The 19,168-nt window shown below is 41.4% G+C and overlaps 1 protein-coding gene across 3 annotated transcripts in view; it reads right to left on the reverse strand.

Moving 5' to 3' along the window:
- Positions 1–19,168, reverse strand: part of ABCA12 (ATP binding cassette subfamily A member 12) — a 102,092-nt gene that overhangs the window by 27,170 nt on the left and 55,754 nt on the right. For all 3 annotated transcript variants that reach the window (XM_025152382.3, XM_015289304.4, XM_015289303.4), the window contains 18 exons: positions 18,902–19,155; positions 18,666–18,778; positions 18,061–18,185; positions 17,162–17,335; positions 16,086–16,250; positions 14,892–15,093; positions 14,202–14,341; positions 13,527–13,646; positions 12,305–12,395; positions 10,801–10,980; positions 9,159–9,465; positions 6,702–6,816; positions 5,005–5,334; positions 4,071–4,140; positions 3,836–3,970; positions 2,991–3,143; positions 2,051–2,228; positions 254–472 (listed from right to left, as the gene is read on the reverse strand). In XM_025152382.3, coding sequence (XP_025008150.2) covers positions 254–472; positions 2,051–2,228; positions 2,991–3,143; positions 3,836–3,970; positions 4,071–4,140; positions 5,005–5,334; positions 6,702–6,816; positions 9,159–9,465; positions 10,801–10,980; positions 12,305–12,395; positions 13,527–13,646; positions 14,202–14,341; positions 14,892–15,093; positions 16,086–16,250; positions 17,162–17,335; positions 18,061–18,185; positions 18,666–18,778; positions 18,902–19,155 — 3,071 coding nt within the window. The remainder of the gene's footprint in view (positions 1–253; positions 473–2,050; positions 2,229–2,990; positions 3,144–3,835; positions 3,971–4,070; positions 4,141–5,004; positions 5,335–6,701; positions 6,817–9,158; positions 9,466–10,800; positions 10,981–12,304; positions 12,396–13,526; positions 13,647–14,201; positions 14,342–14,891; positions 15,094–16,085; positions 16,251–17,161; positions 17,336–18,060; positions 18,186–18,665; positions 18,779–18,901; positions 19,156–19,168) is intronic.

Below are 19,168 nucleotides of genomic sequence, written 5' to 3' on the forward strand. Positions count from 1 at the left end.
CCCTTAGGCTTATAAATTCATCTCCAAAGAATTGCCACATAAGCTTGTGAACTGCTGGAGAAGAAACGCTGTTTTCCTACAGCCACAGATTTCAACACTTAATGTAGTCCTCCAGTCAGATCAAGGCATTTATTTGAACTCTAGACTGGATTTGCAGCAGTGCTCAAAATCATTCATTTGAGCTTTGCAGTGGTGCTACTACACATAATTTTCACAGCCCTCTCTCTCTTCTCCCACCCTGCTGATTTTATACCTCTTAACTTCTTGGTAGAGCTCCTCTTTACTCCAGTGAGGGACTTTGATGTACCCATAGAGCAGCAGGTGCTCCTTCGTGGTAAGGTAGTTGAAGAGCACGTTGTGCTGCATACAGATACCCATGTTCTTCCTGATAACTTCCTGATCAGTCTTGATGTCTTTGCCGTAGACAATGATAGTGCCTGATGATGTAGGGAACAACCCAGTCAAAATAGATCTGAAAGGGAAAAATGAATAGAAAAGGAAGTTAAAAACAAAAGAAGAGAAAGCCATAGGTATTTTTTCTCCATTCTCCTGTAGTTATCATTACTTGCCAAGCTTCCTTCCATTACTAGCACACTCCTTGCAGCCAGAAATCACTGAACACAGCTTCTTCTGCAGTCTCTCCATGCTTTGGTGGAGCAGTGCCCAATTAACATCAAAGAACATCCTCCTCCCTCCCCCTCCCTCCCCCCCATCTGTGGGATTGTGAGGGCAAGTACCAAGCTCACACACTGAGCTCTGGCTACTTTTCACATATGCTTTTATCTTCCTTGGTCTCTCCCTCCCCTAAGTCAGACCACTGCATGTTCCTTACATCAATACTCATGAATGCCCTTCACTTCCAATTTAATCACTGGGAATTCACATAATGCAGTTACTCTTCATTCTTTGGGGTTTGTCTGCAGTATCCAGACAGTCTCACATTGCTAACCACTTCAGAGACTGAAAACCACATCTTCATCATACTAACCACAGCATGGCACAGAAACCTGATTTCACTGCCATTATTAAGAAGGAACGGGGGAGGATTTCCTGACAAGGCACCTCACCGAGGGCAGCAATTTCATCTAGTTCAAGCTAATAATTACCTACCTAGTAGTACCTAGCAGACCTGAGTCAAACACCTTCTACTTGGAATGACTACTTGCACAATATAGGCTGGTTTTAGAGCTGTCCTGCAAAGGACTAAAGGGAGAAGATGCATCTCAGATTGCCCTTCGCCATCCCTGAGTTGCACTCTCTCCTGGGACTTTTAACTCTCATTAAAAAGGAGAGGAGAAGTACCCTGTGACCTTACTCAGGATTTGAAGCCTGCACTAAGTTTCAAGAAGCTATTATACTTTTCTGTACATCACCTTTGCCTACACTTACAATGAGGACATGAGATGAATTTATAATAAGCTGAGATGAAGCACACATCTGTCTTGTCTCATTGTTTTTGGCTCTTCTGGGGCTTCTATTTATCAGCTTAATGTTGCTTTCAGAGTGACGCATATATATATATCAGTAGAGAAATCAAGTTCTACAGGTTTCTTTTAGTGATGTTATCCAACACCTCAAACTATAATTTATAAATGGCAATGCTGGAAGGGCTGGAAGACCAAAGCATTAACCTACTGCAATTCCAGCCCAGCCAACACACGAGTCTGTACAGCTGAAATATACCTTTATTAAGCTTTCTCACTAATATCACTTCAAATGTGACAGGTGCACAAGCTACCCACAGCTTTCAGAGCAACCCAGCCACAGGCACCAAAGCCTCATGGAACAAAATGCTGGAACAATTGCTGTGCTGTGTATTACAGGGATCCTACCAGACTAAAAAGTATATTCCTAAACAGAAAAGGACCTTCAGTTCTAGTAGATGAAGGGACCGCTGAGGTCATCTAAGAGTACGATAAAACTACAAGAGAGATCTGTCCTAATAAAGCATTTAATTCAGCTTCCCAATGCTGAAAAGCCCCACTTGCTCTCATATCCACCCAGCTGAGCCCAACGGTACTAAATGATCCCGACTATAAAGGACATGTACATGGTTGTAGTTTTCCCGGCTCCATTGTGTCCCAGCAGGGAAGTTATATTCCCTTCATAGAAGTTGAGGCTTAGGTTGTCCACTGCAGCTTTGGATCCATAAACTTTTGTTATGCCATGGAGGGAGACTCCCAAGGTGAGATCAGTGGGTTCTGGCTCCAGGTGAGGCGGGGGGGCACCTTCAAAAACAAAGGGAAGGGTGAGAGGACAGTTACCTTTTTTCAACTCAGAGACAAGCAAGGCTTTCGATAGCATATAACACAGCAAAAGCAGGTGACTTTCAATGAGGAATGTAGAGAACATTTCATGGGATCTGAGACATTTTGAGCTCTCCTGGATTTCTCCTTCTCACTTCTGCAACTTGTTATAACTTCTGACAATAAGCATTAATCTCTTCTGATAAGGTCTTATATTTAGATCTTTCAGAGCACCTACTTAATCTACACCAAACAAGTATATAAAATTAGAGGAAATACAGCAAAGCTATTGAGTTACTTTCTGTTAGGTAGAACTGGCAAGTTTGTATGTGTGATCTCATAATATTTTATAGGCTAAATATTTTAAAAAATGGACAAAGCAGCAGACATTCCTTTTGCCAAGTGGAATTATGTATTTGCTTTCACAAACAAAAATGTATTTCTACACAGAGCACTATAGGGTCAGGTATATGAACCCAAGGTGTCCGCTCAACTACAATATATACAGCTATGCATGTGAATGTCAGTACTGGATTTCCACATCAAATTGGAAGAAAAAAAGCAACAAAACAATTTAAAAGCCAAATCTCCATTTGGATAAGTAATAATTTCCAGTTTTTCCTGTGCTACAAAGTAAGGATTAACATAGAAATGTGCTTTCTGAGCATGGTGCCTCTTCTCATATCTGGCTTTGTTTACTTAAAGCATGTGCTAGCATCGCTATCCCATTCAGTATTCACATACATATCTGATTGCTGGAGCTGGCTTCTTTCCTTAACATGAGCTTGGTGAAGATGAAGCCTCTTTGTTTCTCACTCCAGAAGGGGAGCCAGTTGTATTCAAGCCAGTAAGATGGAAGCAGTGGGAAATACCAGGGAGCAGCCATGCCGTATCTTCCTGCAAGAAGAAGAGAAAGCTCATTCAGGTATCTGTTTCTGCAGGAAGCACCACTATTGGACTGCACTCTAAACAACAAAAGTGAACTCTATGGAGATCTCTCCTCTCTTGATGTGCTTCATGTACTACTGATACTTGGAAGGGATTTTCCCCTAATTGGCACAATAGGAAGCATTTGCTCATTTGTTATTCTGAGTAACTTCATTGCCAGAGGGCTGGAGTACTTTACATTTTCCACTGGGTAGATTTCTGTGTGCCAGTGGACTGCTTCATTAGGTGGGGAAGAAAAGCAAAAGAAAAATGTACTGTCTTTTGCCCAAGGCAGGAATTACTTTTTGAAATCGGATGATATAAGTAACGCAACACAAAATCACTCAACTGACAAATGCTGGCTAACATGCTCTGTTCTCATTTCCACCGACCAGACAGCAAACATATTCTCCCGTGTCCTTGGCTTCAGCTTCTTCAGAGGTTCCACCTACCCACATGATAAGCAGAAGGAACCCTAGTCCTCCCTTAACCCAGCATCATTAATACTCTCTACACATCCTCAAAGATATGGTTCCATTGTTCTAGGAACAGAGGTGTCCTGTGTGTGCTTGAGTGCCTGGATCATGGAATCAGTCAGTGTTGTACTCACTGTTTTCCAAACGAAACAATACATCAACAGCCTCAGTGCTTCACATCCTTACCTGGGAATACATTTCTTATATACCATCCCAGGATGAAGTAAATGAAAGAGTCGATCAGAATGAGCCAGCACATCCAGCCAAAGGATGTGTTGTCTCCAATCATTGGAGATTTATACATGTTGTCCCACTGCAGACCTGCAGAAAGGAATTTAGAAATACAAGAGAGTCCATATTAGTTAAAGGAATGTCACAACCATGGAAGCTCAAAGCGTATTTTTGTTCTCAGTAAACATACCTATGCCCTGTGCCTCATAGCGAGCAATGTACTGACTTGCATAACTGAATGCAGTTGGAGACAACAGGCTCTGTGGAATAAACAAAATTGAAAACAAAGACTTTGTTAATTAGTCTCAAAGAGATTTTAAGTCAGACAACCCATCAGGTACCTCCCTGGTTTGGTACACTAACTGGAAAAATGAGTAAGATTGTTTCCAACAGACACAAAGAGCAGTGGAACAAGCTTCTGATGGGCAGAACTTCAGATGATGGGCTGTAATATCCCCTTAGAGTCCTTCTTCTTTCTGCTTCCACTCCCGGTATCCTACTTTATCCCTCAGCCAGGGCTTAGGCTTTTGAAATAAAGTAGTGATATAAAGTTACCTGACACAGCTAATGAATTTACTACTTGACTTAAAAGGTGTCCTTTCCCAGATTTGGTGAACTTGAAAACAAATGTGACCTCTGGTACTTAACACCTACCTATTTCCACCCTTGGCAAGTGACAAAGCTTTATCTCTTTTTCCATGGCTACAAATTCGAGGTGCACACAACTAAGGAATGAACAGAACCAGCCTTCCCTCACAGTCCTGCAACCTTAACTCCTTACTGACTAGCCTTCCTCTTCATCATGGTTGAAGGTAAGCTATTTTTGCCTTGCAATTTGAGAGGGTAAAGTGTACAGCTCACACTACTCTGATTCAGCTGGCAGTGGTTACTCACTAAAATGCCACAAGTTTTGCTTTCAGTGAAGGGACACAGGTCTCCCTCTACCAGGCCACAACCATCTCTTCTGTTATGTAATGTAGCATGTGTCAGCACCCACTGTTGGAATTTAAAAAGGCTACAAACATGTATATTTGTGACACAAGCCCCAAGAAGAGCTGAAGTGTGTTGAAGGTGAACGTTTGCTTCCACACACATAATCCCCGTTATTGAAAAGCAGAACTTACCAGTAGGCTCTTCACAGAGAAGCTCAAGTGATTTTCAATGACAAGCAATACAATGAAGGGGAAGAAAGTGAGGATGTACACGAGACTGCCCACCAACGCTGCGATGTTGGTGTTGTTGAAGAAAACACTGATGAAGTAGCTCATGGCTATGATGGACAAGCTGTAGTCCATAAGGTACAGGAACAGGAGCGCTGTGTTTGTTTTAGGAAGGATGTCACCCACTTTTAGGACAATGATGAGGAAGGTGACTGTGATTAGAAGGAAGATGGCACACTCTATGAACCAGGCGATAAAATGGCTGCTTGCATTAACACCCATCATCTTCATGTACTACAGAGAGAAAGGAAAATAACAGGAATCACACGTTGTAACTGATTACTAAGTGATCTTTTGTTTTTCTTTTTTTTTTCTTTTTTTTTTCAGTGTCTGGATAGGGCACACAAACAAAATATGCTCTCTCATACTTCAGCGTACTGCCAGGTTAATAATCAGAGAGAAGCCATGCACTCACATTTCTGGAATGCCCTTGGTTTGCAAGGAGCCTGTTGTAAAGGAACAGCATAGGAAGGATCTGCAAGCATCATGCGTCACAACCCACAGGTTTCAAAGTAGATGCTGGCCTTATATTTGCTACTTTTCTAAAGCATCTTGGCTACTTTATTTGTATTAGATAAGGCTGTTCAACTCAGTGGCATGAGTGTAAGTACTCTTAGGTACAATTGAAGCCAAATGTACCATTTGATTCAGCTGGTGAACCACTTCACACACATCCCCCCTGCAAGAAATAATAGATACACTTGTATATTTATATGGAAGTAATATTAATTTATATTAGCTGATGATCAAGTCATAAGTCATACAGAACTGTGAACTTGTCTTGCTGAATTCAAAAGAAATGAGAGATGCTGGTGTCTTATTGCAGATTACACAGCTGAAAGATTGCTGACACCTTGGATCACAGAGGCAATGCAAGTGTGTTCCCAAAACAATATTCAGAGAATGTCAACTGGACACTCTTATTGTCAATCTCATTGCAGTTCATAGGGTGCTCTTTCTTGGAAATACTTCTTTGGTGATTCAGTGTTTGTTTCCATGGTACCAGATAACACACAAATCTGCCTGAGCTTTATTGCTTGCTGAAGCTTAGCCTCCCAAAAAGTTCTCAGCTGTTCATCTCCATTGACTGTGTTCACACTGAAGACATGAGCTAATTTAATAAATTCCCTATGTCTCAATGTGATTTTTTTTTTCCAATAGGCAACCTGAACGAAGAACTTCATTTCAGAGAAGCTGATGTAATATGTAGCACCTTCTGAAATGTTAAGTATAATAACTCCAAGGATAGGAAGTAAGTCACTCTTCATGTCTTTGTTCCCAGTAGGTATGACTCAAAGTCAATTTTCAGGGGGCTTTAAATCTTCAGAAAACTTGTAATTTTCTAAGGTCCCCATTTTTCCAGTGTTCAGAACAGCAAAACAATATTCTCACCACTTGAAGGGCAAATGGCCTGCATTTCTATAGTTTTGAATTGCCTACAATGTCACAACTCGAACACTGCAGGTCAAACAATAGGTATTTGCAATATTATTTTCCTTAATGTTTGTTTTGCTCCATTTAATGTTGCACATGAGATCTACTACCCACTAATAAGGACAACTTGTTTATAATTTTGCACGCCCCAGAAAGTTTCAGCATACCTCATAAAGCCTCAGATCTTTCTCTTGAACAAGAGTTTTAACAAAATCAGCTATAAACAGCACCCAGGCAGCCATCAAAGCAAATGGTAGAGAGTAGGTCACGCTGGTTAAGAACCTGTAAAAGGCAAATGCAGGGTTTAGTTGAATGTAAAACATTCTAAGGATTAACGCTTTATATGGAATGTCTTTTTTCAGGGAGTATAATTAAATTACAAAAAAAAAAAAAGACTATTTTGCTGTTGCATTGGATTTTCTATTAAGAGACTGCTGCATTGTTAAAATAAATAAAATTATTAGAATACATAGGGATTTTTTCCAGGTTGGTTCTGAAACAGTTTTGCTTAGCAGCACCACTGGCAAGAGCAGAAACCAGCAGTGACACCTCCTGACTCTAGTGGGTGCATCCCCCTTGGAAACACCACAACAGTCAGCCATCCTGTCAATAGATACAATGACCTGATTTTGTTATCAGGCTGTATTTCCCTGTCAGACGTTGGATATCAGTGCATCTCCCCTGAGTGTCCCTCCTATTACTCCAGAGGATGGTTATTCCAGAGCTACATCTACCATATAGGCTTCACAATTCTTGGTTCCTCCTCCTTACAGCCTTCTTCCCATGCCAGTTGTGTGCTGAGAGAATGTACAACGGTGGCCAAAAGTAAACTTCTCCTTTTGTGATGGAAAGCAAATTCCTATTGTAGGAGATTCACTTCACTGGATCTGCAGGGCTTATGCTTACCTCCCTTATTTCTAAAACTGGCTTAAACAAACAAACAAAAAAAAAACAACAGCATAATTCTTAGGAAGAGTCTAATATACAACAGCAGTAAGAAACCAATATGATGGGTTTTTTAATTACATTTTTAACTTGTAATGTCAGAAAGTTTCCAAAACTCAGCACTTCCAAGAAATTCTTCTTTCTTCTGTGCAAACAAGGTCATAATATTTATACAGAATGATGGAAAGGCATTTCAGTCTACCATTTCTCTCCTCTTTCTTACTTTGCTGTTTTGGTTCTTCTGTTGTTGTTGTGTTGGGGAAGGGATTTTTGTTTTGTTTTGTTTGCTTTTTGATTGGTTGCTTTTTCGTTATCACTTTGTGCATGATCTCCAGGCCCTTAAAAATCCAGTATTCCTATACATTCAGTGAGGTGGTATATATGTTCACTCCATTTCTCTACAGGATTGCAACTATGCGATAACAATCAATAAGCAGCCATTTTCTGATGACTTCTGCTGGATGGAAATAGGAAGCCTTTAGGTATTTTAATAATTGAGCATCTCATGACCCTCTGAACCCAGGATGGGGAGGGAAACCCAAAGGCAAGCCGTTTTCTCAGCAGCCCAAGAAAAAGTAAAAGAACAGATAACTGTAGTTAAGTGCCTCCAGCAGCCAGTTAATCATTGTGCAAAACTATCTCACAGCAATAATCCACACACTTGCTGGAAGCTGACACCTGGTTTGAATGCTCACCTGCTTGCATACTTGCAGGCACTTTGCGTGCGTTTACGTTAAGGAAAGATGATAAGTTTCCAGCTGTTAAGTGACAGGCTGAAACAGGATTTTAATAGGTCTGCTGTAGCTCCTAGATTGTCTTTTAGCTCATGCAATAGGTATGCAAAGCTCCTGTGTCCATTCTGTACTCTTGGTCTAAGAAAGACCCTCATATTGTGGACTGACTGCTCAGCCTACTAATATTACTTGCTGAACCTCCTTCAGAGCCTGCTGATGGACATGAAATCACTTCCCTACACGTTTTCCACTCTGCTTGGCCACCAGCTGTGTTCAGGGTAATAACTCTGAGGATGTACCATGATGCCAGCTTTCCAACACCAACCAAAATTTCCCTGCCAGAGGGACCAGTCCTCAGCTGTGAGAGATTGGCTTCTCTCTGTTGCAGTTGGCAGAGACGTGGTTTATATTAGCTTCAGATCTGGCTCAAGATGAGTGGAAAGGAAGATGATCGAAAACTTTTTGATCTGCTTTACCATTCAAAACTTACTGTGGTCCATACACAGTTCATGCTGCACTGCTCAGTATAACAGGCTGTTAATCCTAACTACTTGGCTCATCAAAAGCTTTTCTGTCCTCCCTCATTACAGTGGCAATGAATGGTACAATTTCACACTCTTATCCTTCTTAAAGCACCTGTGAGAGAGGCACCTGTATGGAGAACTATTCACTACACACTGAACATTAGCTGGAATCAGTGGAATGAATAACAAATAGAACAGCTGGATAGCAATCTGTAGGAACAAAGCTCATAAACCTAGGGGCTCTTTTTGCCCAGTAAATATATTTTCTAAGTTCTGCTGCACTGTCTGCGTGTAAACACCTGCAGAACAAGCCAAGGCTCATATTTAACCCAAGTCCTGCCAAACCCAGTCTCATTTCTACTTTGTGTAGTAAAAGAAGGATAGCAAATTTTACAGGAAGATGGAAACCCCACAAACTTACATATCCTTATTGTAGCAGGGGTAGGGCATGGCCTGGACTTGAACAGCTATATCCTCTAGTTTCTTGCCAGTCTGCAGCTGAATAATAGCTCTTTCAATGCTGTCCTGGATATAGATAAATGCCCGGCTGTAGATCTGGCTCTGCGAGGTGGAGTTGTGTGGTCCCACAGTCCAGATGCGCTCCCTGATCCTGTTGGTGGTCTGCGTGATCCTGCTGCTCATTCTGATGGTGTAATTGAGTACAGGAGGGAGGGCCAAAGCCCCATGGGTTGGGCTGCTCCAACTTGAAGGCAGCCTGAAAATGATACCTTTGGAAAGAAAGAAAAGGTTTTTCTTCAGAGCTGACAGCGTTGGAGCAGTACACACAGATACACAGGAACTCCTCATCTTTATAAGCCTTGTCTACATTACAGTCCATCATACCATTTCTTTGCAGCACAAATAATACTCAGGTGGGTAGGCTGTTAATGTTCACTACCAAGGATCTGGTAGTGGAAATCAAGTGTCACTGCAGCTCCTTATACTTCCAGATGTGGTTGATGATTCTAGGTGCTAAATATGCCCCAAGCCTCCACATCTTTTCCTACTGAGCATTCAGAAATGAAAGGCTCTCAAAACAACCTGTTGTGTTGGAAAAACCCTGCTGTTAACTTGGACTGTCACAAATCTGTCGGGTATGTCCCTTACACATGCACCTCTCATGAACATGCCCATCTGAACTCCATCAACAGAGCTCACATAGTGGTGCTGTAAAGTACACGCCTCAGGAGCGTGGCATTGACAATGGTTCATGGCCTATGCACATATTTTTGTGCACACAAACTCCTGCAAAGCTGAGAAATGTCTGGGAATATAAAAGCTTTGCAAGGTCCTGCTAGGAAACTGCATGCTGTAAATACAACGGAATGGAGGACAAACAGAGGAAAACTTTTTTTTTTTTTTTAATGAGAATAGACAATTATTATCAGGGCCTGAAGTTCAAAGAATAGAAGAAGTTTATACCTACACCTAAATTATGAGGTATAAGACCAACAGGTCATGGGACTTAAAAGTAAATCCTAACTGCGGGGTTTTTTGCATTCTCCAATTACTAGGACACATTCTATCATTCAAATTAGTCTAAGTTCTTATTCCCTGCTCTTCCCTGAAGTCTGATTTGAAGCTGCAATCCAATCCCACAAATGTTAAAGGTATGACCAGAAAGATTCACGATGATACTGCAGTGTAGGACTGGAGCATCTCAAGATCTTTACAATCATCTAATACATTCAACTGTCTCTTTTTCAATAAAGCATCTTCTCCCTTTGGAGGCCTGAGAGAAGGCAACTCTGTCACAAAGACCTCCGAAGGGCAGAGGAACTTATTTCCACTGAGAATTAACTCAGAGAAAACGCCAGATGACCAAAGGCTTTCTTTACAGATAACAGAGGTACAAGAGAAAGTATATATAGGACAGCATAAAACACTGCCACAAGGAAGTCTGAGCGTGCAGTTCCCAGATCTCTAGGTGAAAACTGACTGCTGTGTGGTGGGAGCTGTGACTACAACAGTCACTGGTGGAAAGCCAAGCCTCATAGACTGCACTCGCACTCTGTACCAGACTAACTTCAGTTGACAGGGGAACTTGAGACTTGGCCACATACTTGCAAACAGTTCGTTCTTTAGAAAGAGTTCTTTAGCCATCTTTTCCATTTCCTCTAAGGTTTTGACTGCCCGAATGCGATTAAACGAGACGCAGGAGGACACATTTACTGCAAGGGTAGCTAATGTGTTCAGCTGATCAACAATGTCAGTGTTGTTCTGTAATTCCAGCCGAATGTCATCTAGAAAAAAAAACACAAATAAGGCCAACAGCATCAGAATGCATAGCAAAAAAATAAATCCATCAAATCATTCTGCTCTTTATACCAACAATGACACCGGTAAGGAAGAAAAGACATCACACATAACATTAACAAACGCATTTCTGCACTTTGCAGTGCAATGAAGGCATGTTGTTGACCCAATTTTTATGTTAATCATTTGTAATATGCTCATGAGTTTGCCTTTGGGAGGATGCCAGCAATGTGATGTGACAGCCATCCCAAATCAGAAGTTGCCACTAACCTGCTGGGTTTCTAAACCTGTGTATGATGCTCTCTATTCATTCTGCATCTTATAGTTTTTGATGCAATCAACACGTCTGCTGAGCTGCTCTGTCTCAGGGGAGAATGGGCATTATCCAAGCACATCATGGGAAAGTTATGTCTTTTGTGCTGATGTGTGTACTAAACCTGATAATGAAGTTTAATAAAGATGCTGCTGTTTGCTGGCTGTTTTAAAAGGTGACTGCATAATGCAGCGTAACTAATATGGAACAGCTGCTGCAAGCATGATGATTTTATGGGGAGTTCAGATAAGAGATGCTACTCATAAAATAACACAAGGGTCATCATGAACAGCACGTTCACATTGTTTGGACTTTAACAGACTAAAACTACTCTTGGCTCATGATAGGTTTTTCTGGCATATATCAGATTGATGTTGAGATGTATGGACACACTGAAAAGTGAGCAGGGGCAATGAGACCAGCTAGGAGGGGGCTATGAGCACCATGCTGTGCACTAACAGGTAATGTGTCCACCAATGCTGGTAGCACTGATTCCCAGAGTGCCCATCAGCAACTCTCAACTTGAAAGACCACTCAAGACCATCAGAAAACACCAAATGCCATCAGGGGATATTTTGTAATGATGCTTCTGGCTTCACCAGCATGGGCTCATCCCTTCCTTCCCTGCTCTGGAAAACTCTTAAGTGAAACACTGATGCGATGCAAGTGAGCTCAGCATTTCCCATCAGAGTCCCAGGTAGCTCATTTGAAGTGATAATTATGGCTAAACAGTGTCCTCCAGTGGCCACAATCAGCTGCAGAGATTCCCATTCTACCGCTCCTATGGCACTCAGGAGAAACATCTCACACAAGCCCTTTGCTTTGTAAGAGTCTTTTCCCATAGACAAACCACAAGAGTTTAGAATCACATCTGAGACTGTCTCATCTCCAATACTGGCCAGAGCAGAGCAGGGCTGGAGGATGACTACAGTTTGATGACTATGGAGCTCCCAGACCTTAAGTACAAACACAAGGGTAGGGTACATGAAACAACTTACCAAGCTTGTTTATTTGACCCAGCAATTCAACTGCATCCAAATCAACCATCATCTTGATGAAAACCTGCACAAAGGGATTCTGTAGGGCATTCTGTCAACAAGCAAAGAGAAAAAGCATTTGACCACAAATCCCATAAGCTGATTTGGTGTATTGCTAAAATACAACAGACCAGCTGCCTTCAGTAGCATTTGTACTTTCCTGCTCCTTTCTTGACTTCCTGTTCTTCACTCTGTGTTTCAAGATGGGAAAGCGTTAGCAAAGAAAAGAAGAAAGATAATGTTTGTTGGAGTCAACAGAAGATGCCTCTTGACTCTCCACCACGCATTAGACTCCCATGGAAAAAAAATTATGTATACTCTTTAATATGAGGACTAAAAGTTCAGTTAATTTCACTCATGTGTGTTTTTAATCCTGTGGACGCAGCCAGCACAGAATGGGTAGGGTCCAAAATTTAGTTTGGAGACCTTCTGTCAGTTTTTTATTTGGCTGAATATTTCATTATTCCACCACCGAGTGCAGTCAGCAGAGAATATTTCATTTCACTTTTGCATTTTCTGCTCTGGATTTTCTCTCTGCTCCATGGAAATTACAATGAATTCCAGCCACTGAAATTATTTTTGAATGCTTTAGAGTTTGAGAGATCTCGTTTTCATAGTTTTTAAAGAAAAGGTGACAATTTGCACCGTGGCAAACATGACCCATGTATGTAAAGCATTACAGCCTGCTGATTTCTGCATCCAACCAAGGCTGGGCTCTTTGGGTGGGGAAAAAGAAATTTTATTTACATTCACTGAAGTACAAAGACATCTCCAAGCTCTTATGTGTGCACCCAGAGCTACATGCTTATTATAGATACTGTTTCATTTTCTGAAAAAGTCATTTCCTGCCTGGTCTTGGTTGGCTGGATCACTCCATCAGGCAGAAAGTTAATTTACAAACTGAAGAGCATTCCTCGCTCATCTTAGCCCTCCAGCAGCCCTCAGCAAGGCCACTGTCAGCGTATTATAGACATATCATTTCAGAAAGGGGATTTGCATGGAAAGGTGAATCAGGAGTATTTCTCTGATGGGAACAGGCAGACAGGCATGGAAACTGAAGTGCAGGACAGAAGCATGAGCTCAGGTGTCCATGTCATTACTCCAACCACTTTTTTTTTTTTTCTTAGTGAAAGGAGCCATCCTCCCTGTGGGACAACAGGATAGATAGGGTGAGATCTCGTACCTTGATCATTGGAACCGTCTGGTTTAACTTAGTCAGTGAATTCATGATAGCAGGAGACTTATCCAGCCATTCCTGTGATTTCAGGGCTAGATCAGCCATCTGCTTCAAGGTGGCGTTAGACTATAAAAAAAGTCCACAACAACATATAAGTTTCAATTTATTAATTACCTATGTGAAAGCTTTAAAAAATAATTGAGGAGATTAAAATGCTGAGATTCAGTTTCATTTCTTTAGGGTTTACTTTGCACTCTATCACTGTTTGGCATAATTCCACTTCAAAGTACTTAAAAATGCAGTTTCATACATGACATTTGGAGCAAGGCTTGGGTATCAGCTTTCCTCCTGTTGCTGGCCTGTTTGCCACTACTGGTGAGCATTAGGTCTGGGAGACATCTCTGTCACCAGCTGAAAATATGGAGGTGAAGCCTCCTAAACTGAAAGCCTTAAAAAAACTACTATAAATATTAGAACAACACAATCTTTTTTTGAGGTAACATTCATTTAAAGGATAACTCATACAACCAGCAATGGAACTACAAAAAGAAAAACCTGACTAATGATCCTAACAGTCAGAAAAGAGAGTTCTGCTTCTGAAAGAAACCAATCTGTGCCAGACACAAATTAAAATCCCTTTGAGAGGGCATATATCTTCATGTAGTGTAAGCAGAGCCATACCTTTCCCATGATTGCTCGAGTTTCTGGTGTATCTGGTGTGTAGAGGATCTTCCCAAACACCATTGGTTTTAAAAAAGACCAAATTAAAGCTCCGGTTGGGGTCTTGACCAGATCCAGGTAGAAAGATAAACAAAACGGTGCTGCAAAGGGAGAAAAACAAATAAACTCTACAGAGCACAAGTAGACCAGACACAGGAAACCTTGGCCCAATTTGTTGCTGTGTCCAGCAAATGACTTCAGGCCTCTCTTCACTGACTGATATAATGTGCCTTGACAAAAGCAATCCATCCCCAAAATCTCCTGTTGCTGAACTCAAGACAACAAGAGTCTCTTTGTTCGAGCCAGGATTCTCTGCTTGGAGGTTAAATGGAGTTTTGTGAACTCAGAGGAGGTAATAATGTCAGCACAGTCGGGAAAACTACGTATCAAGAAAAAACAGCAACCTGCCAAGTCCTAGAACCGTACCATCAACAAATGGGAAGTGCTGCAGTATCAAACACTGCTGGGCTGTGCAGGCTGTTTGCCTTTTAATGCTTACAAAAATAAGCTACCAGTAACTTGGGCGAGGCAGATCTTCAACCAGCATAAACCATGAGCCATCCAGAAAAAAATCAAGATCAGTGATGGATCTCTGGAAATGTGAGAGTTTGGCTTTGAAATGTACTTGACATATGAAAAAGCCAGACTTACTGGAATCATAAGGAATCCCATATTTCCTCATCATCTTCTGGACATGGACATCCTCCACAGAAGAACTATTTCTTACAGGGTCTCCAAAATCAGGAAGCAAGGACTCAAAGAACAGGGGTGTGATCTCCTGGTTGCAGAGAACTTTTGACATGGATTTAAACGTGCCATGTGTTATCCTAAAGTTGTTTGGTTTAAGTAGCGCCTGCAGAAGACGGAAAAAAAACGGCACACAAAAATATATCATGTATGCTACAAGCATCCTCTTCTGAAGAGGAAAAAGAGATAACAGAATTAGAAGGCAAGGATTAAATACTTTTACACTGATTTACTACAAGAAGTTTGTTCCTACAAAATGAGAGGCTTTCCTGGGAAAGCATGCTTTTGTGGCTAACCTCCGCTATAGAGGTCAAAAAGTCATTTCAAGGTATGGGAGTCAATGTGGGGACTGCCCATAACATGTGCAACAAGGTTATCAAGAGGCATATGTACAAGACTGCAGATCAGAAAGGGATGGGATCCAATGGTGTTAGTACAACCTGAAGTTATTGCAGCTGGTGCTGCAGGGTTTGTACTGAATATTTTGGGCAGTCTTGAGGCTGCAGACATAGTGCAATGCACACCAAAGCTGGAGCAAATTTTTGCTCTTGACTTATATGTTTTTGGATAGTTTGTAGTGGGAAGTTCTCCAATTGTTTTCACAATTGCACCTGAATATTTGGGGGGAAGTCTACTGTCCTTCAAGACAGTTCACAGAATGACAGAATCATAGGGGATGGAAGGGACCTCTGTAAATCATCTAGTCAAACCCCAGTGATAAAACAGGCTCCCTAGAGTAGGTTGCACAGGAAAAAATCCAGGTGGGTTTTGAATATCTCCAGAAAAGGAGACTCCACAACCTCTCTGGGCAGCTTGTTCCAGTGCTCTATCACCCAGTTGCTCATTCTTTGCATTTTTTTTCCTAGCATTCCCTCCTCCAACCACACTGAACACATAACTGTCCCAGTGCACCAAATCTAAGCGCTCCTATTAAGGCAACGTGAGAGTTTAGTAGAGATTAGTCATGGGACTTTACTGCTTTAAAAGAGAAAGCAGTAATCCATGGCTTAGAGCACCTTCAGCTTCTAAGGTAAGAAATTCCAGTGGAAACTGTTCCAATGGCATTTTACCTCCAAAGCAAATGCAGACCACACATACCTTACTCAGTGGCATCCTTCTAGACTGCCGGAGCTTTTTCAGTGAATGAATGGCTTGTAGCAATGGATCGACATCAGACTCTACCTGGTGTCGGAAATATTTCATTTTTGTCAGAAGGTTTAATATCTTGTCCACAGGTTTCTGAATTTCCTTAGGGAATAACATCTGCAAGAGGCAGGAAGGAAATCAATTATGATTAGCACGGATGAGTGTACACATGGAGGCACACGCCCATGATCTCCCGCTAACTCCAAGATGGAAACTGTGGGATGTTCAAAACTGTCAGGAGGCTTAGGGAGTGGATGTCCCATGGGAAACAAATGGGATTAGTACTCCTAAATCCCTGCATGCTTTTGCAACACTCTCCCATACACATTACACATCCTAAATGGCACAAGTTTCCAAACACCTGCAGTTGAGAAATGTGTATTGGGTATTCACTGGGATGCAATCCAAGTTTCTAAGAGGTAGTGTTCTGCACAACATAGATGTCAAACACTACAAGTGACTTTTGACCTCAGCCAAATTGATTGGCATTCTTGCTTAGTAACTTTTTCCCCTCAGGATCACTTCTGTAGCATTTTAAAATGTGTATTCAATACACAGTTCTCACTGAACAGTATTTTTACTTGCTGTTTATGTACTTGCATGTGTGGGATATTTGAATCGTTTAATAATTTGGCAGTGACAACTACATTGGGAAAGTATACTTTATGGGACGTTTTTGAAGGCTTCCCTTTTCAAAGGATAAAAATAATTAGCCCAGTGCCTTATTTTGGGAAGCCTGAACTCAGCTGGGAATGTTCAATAGGTTGTGACAGCACACAGGTGATACCAGCAGATAGGGAAGCATTTAGAGTAAGTCCAGTGCCTTTAAATTGAGTTTGCTGGTTTACACCATCTGGGATCTTCATTTCTAACCACTGTCACAGCATGGATATGCAATAAAAATTACTGCATAAGCAAAGCCTGATCTCTGGCTTGTGTACATCAGCATTGCTTCTGTCCACTGCAATCCTTTCAGCCATTACATACAGCAAAGACTATAGAAAGCACTCTTCAAATCCAATACTAACCTTGTATAAGAAATTGTAAATGTCTAAGTGTCGTAACAGGGTGACCCCAAGGATGTACATCTCACGAGTCCTCTCTGAAAGAGAGAGATTGCAGAGCTCTTCTGCTACTGTTTGCAGATGTGGGTCAGAAGGACGGATGCTACAAGACTCCAGTTGGAGGATCTGAGAAATTAACTGTGTATGTACAAAGGAAGAAAAGATTTGTTAAGGGTTGGACTACTTGCTCCAGTATCTTGCCTAGCTGTTGTTCCATCCACATTGTCATATTTCAGACCTGAAAAGCAGAAAATGCCTACTCCTACTCCAAGGGAAAAATCCTAAGGATTGTGTTTTACTGCTCAGCTTGCACAGTAGCAAAAGCTTTTCTGGTTTCTACTGACTGATGTATATGAAATCTGGAAAAAGGCACACTCTTTAGGGTTCAGTCCAGACAAGACGGCTGGGAAGAGGAAAAGCATCTGGAGCTCTGTTTGCACATGAAGCTGAGGAAGGCAAGCTCATCTCTCATTACAAGAAGCTATTTTGGATCCCTGACTACGTTTATGAATCCTGGTTAGAACTGTGCTTTTCCATCTGGACAGCAACAGCTTTCAGCACTGAGAACCGCAGCAAGAACCCTGCTAGGTCCTCATTAGCCTGTTACAGCGACCTGTGCCCTTGCTGCAGACTGGAGCAATCATGCATCATGCAGTCCATGGCAGTGGCAGCTTACCAGCTATTGGTGACAGCCAAAGAGATCGTATGGCTCTTGTTCTCTTAATGGCTGAACTGGCATCAGTGACTGCATTTCTGATGGCTATTTTGACTTATAACGTGCTATGCCTGTCTGTCCCTGTGGGACCATTGACTTTTCCCTGTGCTGTCAACAGGATCTCTCAGTACAATAACAACAAACTTACGTGACTGCTGTTTTCTGGGAGAGATGCTTCCAGAAGAGCATCAATACTGGCTGTGGACATTCTTGTTGTGTTTTTGAGATCCTCTTTGAGCTGGTCCACATTTTTAAACACATCTCTTAACTTTTCTGTGAATGAAGTCAAACAGAAATTGATACAACAGCTCTCTACAGATGAACATCAACATCAAGAGCACAGAGAGGACCTTACTTTTGGTAAAAGGTGAAAGTGCTGCATATCATTGCTGATTAAAACAAACACAAAACAAACTTGTAAAAGAATCGTATTTCCTTAGTTTTACAGCCTGATTGCCTACTATGAACCAAAGATGACAGGTTTAGTGAAAGCAAAGTTTGCCCAAATACAAAGATTTGGGACTTTCAGTGCTCAGGGTTTTGGGGCAGTACAGAAAAAACAAGGCTGGTCCTAGCACTGTCTCGAGAATTATCCTAGACAAAGGAACCCAAGGACATGGGACATGGTGTTTGGTTACTTCATTAATATCACTTCTTAGTAGCAGCTAAACAAGTCTTGAGATTTCCAGTAGAAGTTATGATGCCAATGATGATGTTCACAAATGAACACTGCAAAAAAATACAGAAGACTACCTGGAATGCTGGAGTCTGTTAAATTCTCCGTGATGTTCAACATAGAATTCAAAGCTGTCATATACTGAGGAATCTCTTGAAAGAAAGCAATTTCTGGTACGTTTTCTTGAAACCTAAATTGAAGAAAAAATAAATAAATAACCACAAATTTGGGAATATGCAAAGAAGATAAGAAGCCATTGTATAGTTTCATGAATAGAATACTATGGCAGCCGAACTTGGAGGAAGAGCCTTACCACTTCATTTGTGCCTGGATATCTGTGGCATCTCCAATCAGTACATTCCAGAGCTCCTTGGAGACCCTTCTGCCGTTCAGTACATTGGTCACAACTTCACTGCTCAGCTCAATAGCATGGAGAAGCTGTTCATGAGATTGACTCTGTTCACATAGCTCTCCAAAGCTAACATTAGGGAGATGGCAAATATGCTGTATTGACTTAAAGCTCTCGTAGTCACAAAGAAGTGTTGTCAGATTCTGGAGGAGAGATATCTTCAAAGAATGT

Source organism: Gallus gallus, chromosome 7, assembly GCF_016699485.2.
Source record: "Gallus gallus isolate bGalGal1 chromosome 7, bGalGal1.mat.broiler.GRCg7b, whole genome shotgun sequence".
Taxonomy (NCBI): Eukaryota; Metazoa; Chordata; class Aves; order Galliformes; family Phasianidae; genus Gallus; species Gallus gallus.